We start from the raw sequence: 17082 nt of genomic DNA on the forward strand, positions 1-17082 counted from the left end.
TGGATCCTTACGGAGCAGTAGGTTGTCCAACTCCACGTCTAAGCCAGAGCTTTCATGGATCGAGAAAGCCTCCTCTTCCTTGGCGGTCGCCTACTCTTGCCCGTGTTCTTCGCCGAAAAGTTCAGAATTGTCGTATGTGGCCTTCAAAGACATTCTCAGAAGACCAGCCCTTCGATCCCGAAGGGTTTTCTTAGACCAAGATGACTTGCGCGTGTTGCAGTTGGCTTTGTTATGGTCAGGCGAAAGGCACAGGTTGCACACGAAGTGTTAGTTGTTGTGAGGGAATTGCAGGTGGGTATGTGGGCAGAATCTGAAAGGCCCCAGGCCCCAGGTTTTTTCCCTCAACATAAGATCAGGGATGCATTAACTAGCACCCCCAACCTGCCAGGGAATATACTCTGAAAATCTAAAGCGTTTAAAGTGGAGTGACGATACTGGCCCAAAAATTTTACAAGTGTGTAAGGACTTTGCAAATGGTAGGAACAACCTAGACGCCTCACCAACTGCTATATGGACGTTGCTTTGCTCTCATCTGACCGGATGTTTTCCAGTTAGAATGCAGGATTACAGCCGAACCCAGACTTGCAAGTTTGCACCATCTCAACACAAAATCACTTAAAAAGACAAGGAACAACGCGCTACGGCAACTAGTTAAATTCCCTGGCAACATCGAAATCTCAAATAGATATCACAGAACTCAAAAGGCCTTCAGGTTGGCGATCACCAAGGACAAGCTTACATACGAAAACCAGTTCTAGTGCAAATTAGTGTGGGAGAGTAAGAGGAAAAACGCTAGGAAATTTTGGGCCCTAATCCACCAATCAACCTCGAGCTCCTCAAATTTTGGAACCGCAAATATCCAAGAAGCAGAATGGGCAATCTATCTTACGAATCATTTCAAGTCAGACGTCCACCAAGATCCAGCAGGACAGGTATTGCCTTCAGAATCGGGTCGTGGTCTTGGAATTAAAGGGTGCACTTCCATCGACCCAACAACACTCTCCGGCGAGGCTTATCAGGTGACCGAAGACAGGGTTATCACAGCCGTGACAAAGGCTATACAAGATGGAGCACCAGGTCCTAACGGCCTCCCACAAAACTTGTTTAAATCGGACATAACTTTTTGGTCTGGATTGTTAACTAATCTTTTTAACTATGCATTGAGAACAGCAACAATTCCAGACTCGTGGCGGGGTGCAATTATTCATCCGATTTATAAGTCAGGCTCGCGCGATGTCCCTAACAACTATAGACTTATAGCCCTGTTGGACATTGAGGCAAAACATTACGCAGGGCTCCTCCTGGAGGACCTGAGGCAATGGGCAAAAGACCACAACAGGGTGCCAATGAACCAAACCGGGTTCACTGCCAACTCGGGGACCATGACCAACCTACTAGCGGTGTCATCCATTGTCGACAAAGCCCTTTCAACATCTAGGTTTGCGTATTGCTGCTTTGTCGACTTTAAAGCCGCCTTTGACAGGGTTCCCAGGGAGGCCCTATGGGAAAAGCTGAGGAAGTGGGGAATCCCTGACAAATTACTGAATGCAATTATTCAACTACATTCACGTACCTGGGTTTGAGTGAAGTTGGGGTCCGGCACGCATCTCTCGCGAAAAATCTTCACAACGAGAGGGGTTAAGCAGGGATGCTGCTGGCCCCCCTCCTATTCAACCTGTTCATTGCTGATCTGTCTAGTACCCTGGATGGCGTAAATAGCCACTCGCCAAAAGTAGGAGGTACGGTCTTGAGCAATCTTTTATATGCCGATGATCTAGCCTTGTTTAGCCACACCAGGGTGTGGCTGCAAAGGCTGCTTGACACACTGCTGCAATATACGACCAAGAACCAACTTGAAGTCAATCTGAAGAAGACTCAGGTTGTCCCATTCGGGAAGAAGCGATATATCGGTGGCGGATGGTCTTTTAATAACAACAGCCTCGCCATCGGCCAGTCGTACAAATACCTGGGGGTCCATCTGGACTCCAGGGGCAACCTTATAAAGCAGCGCAAAGAGATTGCGGTCAAGGCAATGACGCTTGCGGTGTCATTGACTAAGCTTTCAAGAAACCTTTCAGGTCCCACGCTGTCTCCCCTCTTGGAAGTCTTGAAAGCGAAAATTGGCCCCTCCCTGTCGTATGGCATAGGGATCTTTAAGGGAAAACTGAACGGGGCTCTAAATCGGCACACAACCAAAATTTATAAAAAGGTTTTCCACTTGCCATACTCCGCATCCCCTCCACAGATCAGATTAGAGATGGGGTTATTGAAATATGACATTTCCTGCATTGGGGTATTTCTTTTAACCTCTGCCATAAACTACGACAATCCAACCCAGGCACTCTAGAGACCCTAATTTGGCAAGAAATAACTGAAAAAAATCCAGGAGGATCATTTGGTCGACTTTTTAAGGACTACACCCAACAAATCTCAGCAGAAGGCCTCTGGGCCCTCAATCCTAGTCAGCCTGCATTTAAGCTTGCTATCAAAAAATGTGTAAGATCGCTATCACTCATTACTGACAAAGCACTATTTTCAAAACGAAGCCACGCGTGGGCAGTTATTAATTCCTACAATTGACTGACCCCTGCCACCTACTTTTCCAGTCCCTATTCACTGTACTTAAAACGCAGCTTCATCACTATTAGAATGGGTGACTGGCGATTCTTGCAAAATATACCCCCCTGGCGTCACGTGGAGGAGGACACAACTTGCAGAGGGTGTGGAGAAGCAGCAGAAACACTACTGCATGTGGTCTGCATCTGTCCCGCCTTCAACCATCAACGCAGGGTCAAGCTGAGGGGGGAATGGAATCGGCTGGGTGTTCGGACACGTAGGCAAGCTATTATTGCAGCATTGAGTCCAGATAATAAAGACTTAATCATAAGACTGACAAATCTGATCCAGCATGCTTACCACAATTTTAAACAAAATCAGCCTGCCACTGCATTACCCCCACCTGTTTTAAACTAATCAATGTATTTTAAAAAACCTCAAAGTACTGGGCAAACAATGCTAATAACGGTTTAAATAGCAGCTCATGCGCATGGGGTTGTTTTATGTATGGATTTGCAGCTTAGGGGAGCAGTTTTAACAATTGATTGCTTGTACCGTTTTTATTGTTATGAATAATGTGAACCTGAACTTCTCTTTTAAAGATATTTGTTTTATATCTAAATAAAGATTTTTTTACTTTGGCATGCGTTCCATCACCAGCAACACATTTTTGGGTGGGCTGGTACGATGTGGAGGGTAGGCCCAAACGGACGATGCACCGAAGGGCGATTGGACGAATTAATTCGAACTGACAAGTTGTCGAAAGAAAGCGGATGATGAAAGCGTGAACAATAAACAGTACCGTCTATGACAGCAAGAACCGAAAGATCGTACTGAACGGAGTTGAATCACGGATCAAAGGCACACACATCCGAACCCGATGGCAGAGAGAAAACAATCTAATAATGGAGTCAAAGTCCATGTGCATTATCACAGAGAAGAGGATACACTCGACCTTGTGACTCGAAAGACTTCTTCGAAGAAAAACAACTTGCACAACTCCAGACCCAAGACTAAATGGCAGGAGTACGCAGAGCATGTGTATCCACAGCCACACATGCCATTAAACATGATATTTTCATACTTTAGGATGCACTGTCTTTTGACTTAAGGGACTGTTTTAAGCAATTTTAAAATAGTAGCAATTTGTTCAAGCTTGAATTTGCACATCATTACAACAAGTCAAGTGTTAATAACACAGAACTTGGATCCATGGAATATGAATGACGAATAAAGAACTTGCACTTAAATACAAAGGTTCTGTGACAAATATATTTTATATACTGTATAGTGCTGAATTGGTTGTAAGTGAAATAGAAACACCCAACCTATTTAGGTGCTAAGTATTTAGTTAATTACAGGAATAAAATTAAGTCCTGGTAGAAAACAGAGCAAACACATTCACTACATTATTAAAGTACTTTTCCGGTCACAACTCTAAATGGTATGCAGACACAAATATGTTCGTAAATGTGAAAATAACACTTGATTGACTAAGGTATACACATCTAGAAAATGGCACTAATAGGACTAAGGCTGGCGGTCAGCATGACAGAAATAATGTATCTTTTTTTCAGGTCTTAATTCTTCCCTAATTTGGCTTCTTTGGTAATGTGCCTTCCTGGCAGGGCAATTGATTGAGAAATTGAAAAATCAAGCACACATTGATTGATTGCCATATTCTGTCAACCTATTGCAGGTATTTAAAGTATTAGTAATGCCAGTTCAAAACTGCAGTAATCTCTATGGTTAACTGTTGGTAATTAGTAACGTATTGAGAATTGTGAATGCACTTTACATGAGATATAACACGAGTGACTTAGTCATAATACATCCTTTTTTAGATGTCACAACTGAAATGTATAATCTGTTTCAACAGAAAATATAAACAATGTGATTGTAGAAAATGGTTGACAAAATGTGACTGTTGCAGGATGCAGGTGCTCTAGCTGTTGTTTTTAAACACTCACTTTAATCCGTTCCATGCTCCCGTAGCTCCCTCCCTGGTGCTGCGAACGACCTTTGGCCGACGCAGCCCCGCCCACCCTTTAGAACGCCCACATAGCGGCGGAATTGCCGTCGCGGTTAAGGCGTTAAATAGACCAGCTGGCCAACGGACTCTATGGTCCTGTTGAAGGCAGTACTCGAAATGTGTTGGCAATGTTTTGCACGAATGGAAAAACAAAGTTCCACCTGTCACCAACTGCTGCTGTGTCACTCATTCCTCCTCCTTTCTTTGACCGGGGAATGGAGGTTTATAAGTTAATATTTTTCGTCTTCCTCAGTTAGTACAGGACTGTTTGCTCAATGGCTGCACAGTTGACGCTGCTGGGTTTTCAAAAAGCATCAGGAGTGGAAATTTCATTTGGAATGTGGAATCAATACAGTCCTGAGAATTCTTGTGATAAACAGTAATCAAGTGGAATTCTCAGTGATGTTGAGTCAGTCTGGATGCAATGATTTTAAATGGTACATCCAGACATTTTATCTTCAGTCCAGTAGTCCTTCCTTTACATGTTCCCCTGGGAAATTTTTCAAATTGGATAGCAAATGTTCCACAGAGTTAAAACGATTGACTACAGGCTGGTCAAGTCTCTCATAAATTATTGCTGATTTGTAATTCCTGAATTGCGTTTGAGGTCGTTCACTGTTTGGCCTACATATTGTTTTTACAGCTTTGACAATGAATCACATAAATAATGGATGTTGATCAACATGTATGATGCTGACATATATCATAAGTTCTTCTTGTAACATAACCTGTTACTAATGATGTTTGTAAAAGATATTCACATGTGATGCAACTTTTAGAATCACAGTAATGAACCTCTGCAGCGTGCTTAAGTTCAGCTCTTGCAATAGGAATATGGGTGCAGGCACACACAAACACTCTGCCTATAACTATCTAAATATAGCAATATCTATCTATTAACATATCAGTCTTCGAACATGCAATGGAGTAGTTCAGTCTGTACAGAATGTATCCACCTATTACAACATTTTCTCAAGTCTCATAAGGATAATGTAACTTACCCAGTAAACATCTGTTCTTGGCATGTAGAGCTGTAGATTCATATGCTTTGCATAGTTCTGACATCTAGTGTTTGGTCTGGATGTTTGCAAGTTATTTTTCTTCGAAGAAGTCTTTCCAGTCAGGGGGTAGGTGGTGACTCCTTTTGGTGATATTGCACATGGGCATCAACTCCATTGTTAGATTGTTTTCCCGCAAAAGGGTGAGAATGGAGTTAGTAGTATAGAATAGAGATGTTCATGTGTATGTTTGTATAATGAAAAGGGGAACTGCAGCAGCTAGAGGTACCCGGGGAGGTGGGTTGGCGCATATGAATCTCAACTGTACATGCCAAGACAGATGTTTACTGGGTAAGCAAAACTATCCGTTCGAGGCATGTGAGCTGTAGATCACATGCTTTGCATAAAATATACAGCAGTATTTTCCCAAAGCGGTGGATAATCTGTAGCTGTTGGAGTTGTTTGAAAAATTGTTCCAAGTTCTGCTTGGCCCACATAAGCTTGTTGTCTTGATAACATATCTACACAATATTGCTTGGTGAATGTGTGCAGCGTAGACCATGTTGCAGTTTTACAAATGTCAACTATAGGGATGTTTCCTAAGAAAGCCATAGTAGCCCCTATTTTGCGAATGGAATGCGCTCTAGGGGGTACAGCTAAAGTTATTTTTGCTTTTGCATAACAAGTTTGAATACATTTAACAATCCATCTTGCAATATCGGACTTGGAGATAAAATTGCCCTTGTGTGGTGGTGCAAAGGCAACAAAAAGTTGTTTGGTTTTGCGAAATGATTTTGTTCTGTCAATATAATATACAAGCATTCTTCTGACATCTAAGGTATGTAGAGCTCATTCTGCCACAGAATCAGGTTGAGGAAAGAATACCGGTAATTCAACCGACTGATTGATGTGAAAGGCAGATACTACCTTCTGTAGAAATTTGGGATTAGTATGAAGAACCACTTTGTCTCTGAGTAACTGGAAAAAAGGTTCCTCTATGGTTTATTTATTTTATTTTGAAAGTTTTATATAGCGCGGACAAGATCCTTGCAGATATCAGAGCGCTTTACATAGAAGGGGTACATGAGGGAGCATAGTCAGACAGATAAATCAATAGAACAAACAGTACAAATAGGTGGCTGCAAAGCCAATCATGTGAGTAATAAGACAGCTAATACAAATAAGCAAAGGGGTCAAACATGTGGTACAGATCGGTACAGAGTATTAACAGAGTTCGAGATAATAGTTCAAGTGTATTTAGCCACGAGGATAGCTTTTACTTCATTTTTAAAGAGTGTAGTGGAAGAGATAAGCCTGGTTTCGGGAGGGAGTGAGTTCCAGATCCTAGGCGCCATTCCTGAGAAGGAGCTCTTATATGTTTTTTCCTTCCGGAATTTTCGAGGTTTCAGCAGAAGATTGTTTGTGCCTCTAGTGTTTCTAGCTCCGCCAGAGATTGTCAGCTTCTGAGCGAGGTAGCCGGGTGAGTTTAGGTGTACCGCCTTGTGTGTCATGCAGGCGATTTTCAGATGTATTCTGGCTTCAAAAGGTAGCCAGTTCAGGGATTTCAAGTCAGGGGTAATATGGGAGTGCTTTTTTGACCCAGTGATGAGTCACGCTGCAGCGTTTAGAGAAGCTCTTAGGGGTGCGGTTGTAGTTAGGGGGAGTCCGCAGAGGGCGATGCTGCCGTATTCTATTCGAGGGAGGACTAGTGCTTGTACTGCGGTTTGGAAGTCTTTGGCTGGGAGGAAGGGTTTAAGTTTCCTCAGCGTATTGATTTGGAAGTTCGCTCCCTTTGTTGCCTTGCTGATATGTTGCTGCATGTTGAGATTGGTGTCGAGTGTTATGCCTAAAGATTTTGCTGAGTTCACGATGGTGGGTTGGACATTGAGTGCGGTTAGGTGTTTAAGCCAAATTTGAGTGGTGGAGATCTTCGCTGGAGGTGAGATCAGAAGGAACTCTGTTTTCAGGGCATTGAGTTTGAGATGATTATCGGCAAGCCAGGATTGGGTGCCTCTGATCGTTGTGTTCAGGAGCAGGATGTCTTTGGGGGATTGTAATTTGAGATAAAGTAGGGTGTCATCGGCGTACATGTGAAAGTGTACATTGGATGCTTGTAGCAAGGTGGTCAGAGGTTCCATAACTAGGTTGAACAGAGTTGGGGATAGAGAGGATCCTTGGGGGACGCCTAGCGTTACAGGTATTGGCGAGGACATCAGGTTGTTGCTCTTGAATTTCTGAGACCTGTTGTGAAGAAAGGAAGTGAACCACTTGAGAACAGTTCCAGATAAACCCATTCTTGTGTTTAGTAGTTCTAGTAAATTCTCATGTTTAACGGTGTCGAATGCTGAAGAGAGATCAAGAAGGATGAGGAGGTAGGTGTCGTTTTGGTCTAGCATTTGAAGTGCGTCGTCAATTATGTGAGTCATAGCAGTTTCTGTACTGTGTCCTGCTCGGAAGCCTGACTGGTGAGGATTGAGGAGATCAACTTGTTCAATGTGTTTAGTCAATTGTAGTTGTGCGCATTTTTCCAGCAGTTTGGCGAGAGTGGGAATATTGGTAATGGGACGGTAATTGTTGAGATCAGAGGGGTCGGCTGTAGGTTTCTTTAGAAGAGGTGTGACTTGTCCAACTTTGAGAGAGTCAGGTATGCTTCCTTGTTGGAGAGAGCTGTTGATAATTTTAGTCCAGAGAGGGAGAAGCAAAGGGGTAAAGTCTTTTACTGCGGTAGCAGGAAGGGGGTCCGTGAGGTGATTGGATGGTTTTAGGGTGCTGAGCAGTTTGCCAATTTAGTGCCTGTAGTTCACCCACTCTCCTCAGTGAAGTGATTGAAATGAGGAAAGCAGTTTTCCAAGAGAGAAACTGTGGCTCACATTTATGCATGGGTTCAAAAGGTGGGCCCTTTAACCTTGCGAGGACTATGTTAAGATTCAACACTGGTACAGGTGAAGTCTCCATGGTATGACTCTTAAGTCCTTCCATGAAAGCTTTGATTACTGGCACTCTGAAAAGCGATAAAGGTTGCCTATTCTGTAGATATGCAGGTATTGCAAGAAGTGTAAGCCAAGTGTAACAGGTAACAAATGAGGTTTTGTATTAAAGCATCAAGAGGATTGACCTCATTGTTATTGCAATAGATAACAAAAAGTTTCCATTTAGCTGCATAGCAGGCTCTTGTAGTAGACCTTCTGGCCTCCCTAATGATGTTCATACAGTCTGGTGGAAGATTTAGGTAACCAAACTCTATGACTTCAGAAGCGAGCTTGCGAGGTTCAGTTGTTTGGGATCTGGGTGTCGGATTTCTCCATGTCTCGGTGTGAGGAGACTGGATGTTAGGTGCAGCTTTTGATGTGGAACCAGAGACAGCTTCAACAGGGTTGTGTAACCATGGTTCACGGGCCCATGTGGGACCTACTAAAATTAGTGTGGGGGATGTTTGTCTTGTCTGAGTTTCCGTACTACTCATGGAATGAGTGGGAGAGGCGAAAAAGTGTAGTCAAATGTCTCTGACCAGTTCATCTATAGTGCATTGCCTTTGGAGAGCGGGTGTTGGTACATGGAGGGGACATCTGGGCATTTTGCGTTTTGGTGTGTGGACAACAGATCTATCTGAACTACTCCTCAACTTTGATAGTATGGAAGGAGAACCTGAGGGTGAAGTTCCCATTCATGAATTTGCTGCCTCTCTCTGCTGAAGAGATCAACAATCTGATTGTTCACTCCTGGGAGGTGTTCCGCTAGGAGATAGACTTTGTGGTGAATGGCCCAACTCCAAATGTCTTGGGCCAAGTGTGACAATTGGAGAGAGTGTGTCCCCCCCATTTTTGTATGAAAATATATAGCGGTCATGTTGTCGGTACGAACTAGGACAGCTTTGCCAACCAGGTGAGTTTGAAATGCTTTGAGCACTAGATAGACTGCTAGAAGCTCTAGATGGTTGAGGTGGAGCAATGTTTGCTGTTGGCTCCACAGACCTTGCACTGTGTGGTGCTGAAGATGGGCCCCACAGCCAGTGAGGGATGCATCCGCTGTTAGCATTGTCTATGGAACTGGATCTATGAAGCGTCGTCCTTTTGATACATTTTGTGTGTTCCACCACTGATGAGAGCAATGAGCAAGGCCGCTTACCAACACTAGGTCGGTTAAAACACCCTGTGATTGGTTCCACTGACTCGTTAAGCATTCTTGTAGGGGACGCATGTGAAGCCCGGCATGGGGAACGATGGTAATGAAAGATGCCATCATTCCCAGTAGTTGAATATACACTCGAGTCGGAAGCAAGTGATTGGATTGAAACTGGGAACTAGAGCCTGAATGTTGGGAATTCTAGCTGCGTTGGGAAAGGCCAAAGCCTTTTGAGTAAGTAAAGTGGCTCTTAGGTAATTTTGAGCATTGGAGGGTTGGAGTTGTGATTTAGCACATTGACTGTGAACCCCAGTTAATGTAGTAACTGTAGTGTTCTGTAAGTGTGTTGGAGACATTTTGGATACGTACTGGCTTTGATGAGCCAGTCGTCGAAGTAGGGGAAGACATGAATGTGTTGTCTTTTGTGAAGACTCTGGGAACAGTGGAGACTCAGAAGGATAGTACCCTGAACTGGTAATGTTGGCCTGCTATCACAAATTGGAGAAATTTTCGATGAGCGGGATGTATTGGAATATGAAAATAGGCGTCTTTAAGTCTAGAGTAGACAGAAAGTGGTAGTCGTGGGCACACGTAAAGTAGTATTGAAATAAAGGTATAGTTCAATTCAAGTAGATGCCAAAAGGAATGCTAATGTACATCTCAGGTAAATCAATTTGTCTTTATGTTTTTTCAAAAGTGAGCAAGAGAAAACCAGCCAACACGTGTTTTGTCGTCAATGGAAATAATCCTGCAACTTCCTCAGGCCTGAAGATGAAGGTGAGAATTCATATTAAACGCTCCGTTGGTGATAATTCCAACCCGGCTGGTCAAGTTGCACGTCACTTAATCGGTAAATAGGTACAGAGGATACAGTTAGGCGGATGCATCACAGTAATGGTGATCCGGTAAAAGACTGTCGCAAGCTATCCAAGGACGGAGGGTAGTCCGTGTTCCGATTGTGGATCTACAGCAGGTGCGCTGCAGTGTCCAGTGGCAACGATTCTCCTGAAGTTTGTTCCGGGTGTGTCCACCGCAGCGCACCCGCTGTAGATCCACACTCGCAACACGGACTACCCTCCGTCCTTGGATAGCTCGTGGCACAGTCTTTTACCGGATCACCATTACTGTGATGCATCCGCCTAACTGTATCCTCTGTAACTATTTACCGATTAAGTGACGTGGAACTTGACCACCCGGGTTGGAATTATCACCGGCAGGGCGATTAATATGAATTCTCACCTTCATCTTCAGCCCGGAGGAACTTGCAGTATTATTTCCATTGGCGACTAACACGTGTTGGCTGGTTTTCTCTTGCTCACTTTTGAAAAAATAAAGACAAAGATTTGATTTACTGAGATGAACATTAGCATTCCTTCCGGCATCTACTTGAATTGAACTATACCTTTATTTCAGTGTCTGAGGAGGTACTTTTAGACCCTTTGCGGTAGAAGAAGCACCGAAAGGAATCACGTCCTGGTGTTAATTGAAGGGCTCCCATGGATTTGGACACTTCTGTGACCTTTTTCATTTTTTCCAATGATGAATCTACCACAGGGCCAAACAGGTGTTCTTATCGAATGGTGTGTTCAGGATAGAAGTCTGAACATCTGGTTTGAATCCTGAAATACGTAGCCAGGCATGCCTTCTTAAAAGGATGCTGATGTTCACAGCTCTAGCAGCAGTGTCTTCAGCATCTATTGCGCACCTGATTAAATTATTTGAAATGAGCTGTCTCTCCGTCACCAGGTCTTCCGCTTTGGGCTTGTGCTCATCAGGTAGAAATTAGAGCAACTGCTCCATCTCACCCGAATGCGCCCTGTCATATCTAGCTAGTAGTGTTTGTGTATTGGAGATGCGCCAGAAGTTTGCAGCCTGAGAAGCTATCCTTTTCCCAGAAGCGTCAATCAGCTTAGATTCTTTATCTGGGGGTTGGAACATCTGTTGTTTTCAAATTGGCCCTCTTGCGTGCGTTGGACACCACGAAGGAATCCAATGGTAATTGGTCCTTTATGTATGCTGGATCAGATGGTGCTGGCTTATATTTCTTACCTACCCTAGGGTCAAGGATACGGGCCCTGACAGGGTCATTAAAAATATTGTCCACATGCCGGATCATACCCTAGAGCATGGGAAGTGTGTGTGTGAGGACATTTGAGTGCTACTAAGGGTCTTGAAAAGGAAATCCTCTTCTAGGGATTACTTACGTAGCTGAACCCCATGGTAGTTAGCAGGAGCTGCTATATAACCTACACGGTCGTCCAGTAGAGAGGGCTTGGTAGGGCACAGGTCAAGATCCTTCCCTGTGGGGGAATTGATGTTATAATCTGTCGAGGGGTCTGGGGGGGTATAGGTTCATTGTCCCCAGCCCCATCCCCATCAGCCTGCTCTTCAGGTGTATGTGGTGGTGAGTGTTCAGGTGAAATCATTAAAGGTTGAAACTGAGGAGGAGCAGGAGGAGGAGAAAGATTAGTACCAACATTTTTCCTTTTGAACGGAATGTGGTAGACCTCAGGTTTCCATTTTATTGTCAGTTTTGTGGAGATATGTCCAGTAGTTGGGTGGATATATAGCTCTCTGTTTGGGATCCGGTTTGGAAGGCGGAGCATTGAAATGCAGTTCCTGAGATGGAATCGGCACATCCGTTTTTTTCGGTGCCGGTGTTTTGGATGCTGATGTTTTGGATGCCGAGGATTTCGGATCCGAAGGCATTTTCGGTGTCGAAGGGGATGGGGTGGAGCCTGTCTTTGACTTCGATCCGGAAGGTTCCGGCTCGGAGCCCGTTTTCAAATGGCTCTGCTCGGAGCCAGAAGACTTTTGGATGCGTTTCAGTGCCGAGTCGGAGGGCGGGGCATCCAAAACATGGTCTTGGTGCCGACCGTGGCCTGAAGGCAGACGTTGGACTGGAGCCAACTTCTTGGGCTGAGGTGAACTTTGGGGCCAGGGAGGATCTGTACTCACAGCACGCTGCCCTTGCAGGATGTCTTCTCCACCGGAGCCGTAGTCAGAGATGGAGATCGGGTCTTGTTCCTCTTGGGCTCCCATGGCGCCTCCAGCCTTTTGTTACAAATCTTCTCCGAAGAGGTTTGGAATGGAACTTGGTGGCTGGCTCTGCATGTCGCAATATCGAGCTCGACGGTCGCGAAGCGCCGTTTTCGATTGTAAGGTCTTACACGCGGCATTGTCTTGTTGTGTGCGCTCTGGAGACAAGCACAGGTTGCACATTTGGTGTGAGTCGATGCGTGGATATTTCGCGTGGCACTCAGTGCAGAATTGAAAAGGAGTCTGTTCCATTGGCTGTGAAGGGGACAGACGCGGGTAGGCCCGTCTGCCTTCCAGGAGCTACCCGATCAAAAGAGGGTTTTTTAAGTAAATACGATATGCTGAGAATGGGATTAACGATTGGAAACAATACCGTCGAGGGTGAGTGTTTTGCGCCCAGTGGGAAACCGAGGACACAGTGCCAAACCGGAGCGCAGCAATTCACATCCGAACCATATGGCGGAAAAAAATGTCTAACAAAGGAGTTGATGCCCAAGCGCACTATCACCGAATGGAGGAGTCACCTACCTTGTGACTGGAAAGACTTCTTCGAAGAAAAACAACTTAAAAATCATCCGGACCAAACACTGGATGGAAGGAGTATGCAAAGCATGTGATCTACAGCCCACATGCCTCGAACCTGTATTCCTACCTCTTACACTTTGTACAGCTCTGTGACCTCTTACACTTTGTACATCTCTGTGTTCCTTTTTCAGTGTCGAATGTAAATGTCAAATCCTTATCTTTCAATTTCTCCCTGCTACTTACCAAGTAAGCCTTTGTGCCATCCAGAAGTAGCTCCGCTGTTGGAACCTGCCTTGTGCCCAACTTATCTTTAAGTCTCTGGACCTGAATGCCATTGAGTTTTTGATCTTCATCTCTGATTTCCAAGTAGAATAGTGACAACCCTTTAGTGCCCTGCAAATAAAGAGCAGAACAATTGGGAAAAGTGCATGAGTAATGTGGTATACACCATGGCCAAATGTGCTCTCGATGTTTCATTATATTGCTTGAGAAGGCCATGTGTAAACATGGGTGCATGGCTTTAGAGTTGTGTGCATCTTTACAAGTATCACTTTTATACAAGCTTAGAAGAGAAGCATTCTGATACAGAACGAGAAAGCCAGTCACCAAAAACATATGCAAACAAACATAATGCTTATGCAATACAGTGTACAAAAGTGTGCTTTGGTGCAGCAATGTGCATGGAGTTATAAAAGGTTACATTTATCGGTGTCCCAAGACCAATGCAACATACTTAGAAGAACTGAAGGACGAGTATAGGGACAGTAGGTGGGTCAACATAATATAAGCATCATACCAACCAAATGTAAAGAAAAATTACTAACCTATAAGCATAATTCATCACAAGTTTCTGTATATGAGTCAAATATTCACTGCAAGTGGGGTGGATCTTGAAACACTTTGTGATATTGATGTACTTCTGTAGCTTTTATGATTCACTATGTGACTTCGAATAAAGCTTATTTTGATTTGATATTGATAAGTACAGTTAACATGGTATTTGGTGAGAAAGGGGTTACCTAGGTTTAGAACAAAAAGGGACAGTCAACCCTAAAGACAGAATTACACAGAAAAGTTTTCTGAAGAAATGAGAGGTCAGGTCTTGAAATACAGAAGTTTCAGGTTCGTTCTGCAGTCATCAGTAATGGAGTTTTAAAGACTAAGGCCCAGGAACAAGGAGAGTGGTTACCTATTTTGCTTTTCCTTGTTTTAGTGATTTTGAGAAGGAGGCTGTTTTTTCCTCTAGTAGATCCTTCACTACCTGATGAAGGTGTCTACAAGTAGCAAGTGTAGCTATTCAAGGACTGGGATGATATGATCTACATTTTGCATTAGACATGAGCCAGACTACCACATGTACAGTTGATCAGAGAGATGCGGTGGAAGTTTAGGGTGATTTGGCAGGTAGAGCATTACCTTTATCAAAATGTGAAAGAACGAGGGAGTGTAAGGCAGTCTTAAAGTCCACTGGAGGAATATACAAGCTATGATTTCCCTGAGAAGGTGTAGTTGGTATGAATCCAATTTAAGCTTCTGATTGATGTAACGAGCCATATAAAAAGGTGACAACGTTTTCTGTATTGTGAAAATATCCTAAGTTGATATAATGGGATAAGGGATTCTGCTTCAATAAGAAACAAATTACTAAATTACTTAAAATGACTTCAAGCATTATGGAAAAACAAAAATATTTTGTTTAATTATTCAAGTGGCATACAATGGTCTCAATAAAGCTATTTAGAGCCAGTTAAGAATTCCAAACTTGATGCATCTATTTTCTATCAAGTTTGATGTCTTGAATATTACTTCCTTAAGTGACCCACTAGCCTAATAAATATGAAATGTACTGCACTATTCAGAAGGAATGTGAAAAATTTGCTTCAGAGGGCAATATCTTCCATGGACTAAACAAATCAAACCCCATTTTTATTTGAATGAACTCTGCACATGGAGGCCTGTTTTCAGCAAAACGGGGAATAACATTGAAGGCCTGGACATCCCAGGTCCTTTAACGTAAGTTATGGGAAGAACCCTGTCGACATTTTCCATCTGCTCTCAGCTGTATAACAATCTCAGTAGGACGGCCAGTGGAGGATACAGGTGAAGGATGGTGAGAAGGCTTGTGTATGTACAGAGGAAGCATTGTCAGCTCCCCCATGCTGCTGAAGGGGTTGGGCGGGCCGTTTGTACTTCTACTCACAGCCTCTGACCCTACAGCATCTGACAGATCCAGTATCTCCAATCCCGGAATCTCCAATCAGGAATTTACAGACCAGACAATTCCAGGCCTGATATGATATATTTTGTTGTAGTACATGAAAATAAAATGCAAGCACTTAAAAAAAGATAACATGCAACAGAAAATTCCCCTGGTAGTCTATGGGGAAAAGAGTAAATTGTAAATGGGTACAGTCACTCAGGAGTTACAATCAATGAAACTTCAACCTAGAAGGCATTTTTTTAAAAATGAAAGGGGCATGGAATTTGAATAGAGGGGGTGTGGACAGGTGACTATCATGGTGGCCACAATTTCAGTGAGCCCCTGTCGCTGCTAATAAGGTCAATGGCATGATTATTAAGAGCCGCCATTCGTCCTTGAGAGGAACCTGAATGGCAAGAGGGAACAATAGGAGCTTGCAATATGGTGTCTAACTGAACCTGGATGTGCATGAAACCAGCTAAGAGAGGCGTTGAAGAAGGTCATAGGCCCTGTGGGTTTGAAGCAAAACCCCTTTTTCCCCTGTAAGCCGCTATGCTTTTCTAAGAATACTGGGTTAGGAGACAATCAGCAGATCCCCACCAATAAGAACTGAATTAGCACGCTCTGATGAGCCGGACTGGTTATAAAAGTGCATCCAGTTGAGCATACTTCAGGGAATAATGTTATGAAGGTGCGTCGAGTTGAGCATACCCCAGATAATCAGACTGCTATTCACAGAATATTTCGGGTTCCACTCTGGAAGCCACAAACCATGGCTAGGGTGCTAAGCAGCAGTGGTGATGGCTCCAAGTGGCGATGTGAAGACTACCATGCCAGCCACAGAAAATTAGTTTGAGGACCATGGACTGAGGTGTGAAGGTGGAGGCAAGTTGTGATAATAGCCCGCTCAGCTACTGTTGCGGAGGAAAGAAATGGAAATCTCCCTAATGTCCACCAAATTTAAAAAAACGTAATTGATCGGAGGCAACTACCATGGGGTACCCTGATACAGCAGTGGGTAACGAGGAGCCTACAATGTGTGGGAGAATCTGGGAAAGATACCTCCTCGACAGGGTTAACCGCGGTGCCACAGTCAAGAGAGGAGGGCAACCATTTGCCATAAAACAACTCATCACACAGAGTGTTGGACATTTCGGTAGGCTGTCACAACATGGTGCTGCAACAGGAAGAGATAGCGTCCTGTAAAAGGGGGTGATGCAGACAAAACAAAATGGTGAAATTACTCGATGAGTTTCCTTGTTGAAATATCTGGAGCTAGATGAGTTAAATCCTGAGACGTCACAGGCGGTGAACTAACCAAACAGTTAGAAATTTCAGAGGGCTGCAAACTGACTTTTTTGCTCTGGAGACACTGAGTAAGGCAGGTCCACCTTCCTTCCTTGCTTACACAGTAACTCAACAGTTTTCGCTAAATGGGTAGCACATGTTTTAAAGTTAAGGCTCATGTCAGGTTAGGTTTTGCCAGTTTTGGAATTCTAGTGGCTGCAAAGGAGGTTTTCTACTTACAGATTTTCTGATATCATTCAGTGTTTACTTAAAGCAGCACCATATGCAAGTTCATAGCAATACCCCCTATTCCTTCTTCCTCC

General features: G+C 43.8%; 1 protein-coding gene across 1 annotated transcript in view; it reads right to left on the minus strand.

Annotated features, from left to right (window-relative positions):
- The window catches only part of LOC144792285 (acyl-CoA dehydrogenase family member 11-like), a 574298-nt gene that overhangs the window by 284229 nt on the left and 272987 nt on the right, over nt 1-17082 (minus strand). Inside the window, exon 7 of the mRNA XM_078667230.1 lies at nt 13516-13665. Coding sequence (XP_078523356.1) covers nt 13516-13665 — 150 coding nt within the window. The remainder of the gene's footprint in view (nt 1-13515; nt 13666-17082) is intronic.

The sequence above is a fragment of the Lissotriton helveticus genome, chromosome 11 (assembly GCF_964261635.1).
Source record: "Lissotriton helveticus chromosome 11, aLisHel1.1, whole genome shotgun sequence".
NCBI lineage: Eukaryota > Metazoa > Chordata > Amphibia > Caudata > Salamandridae > Lissotriton > Lissotriton helveticus.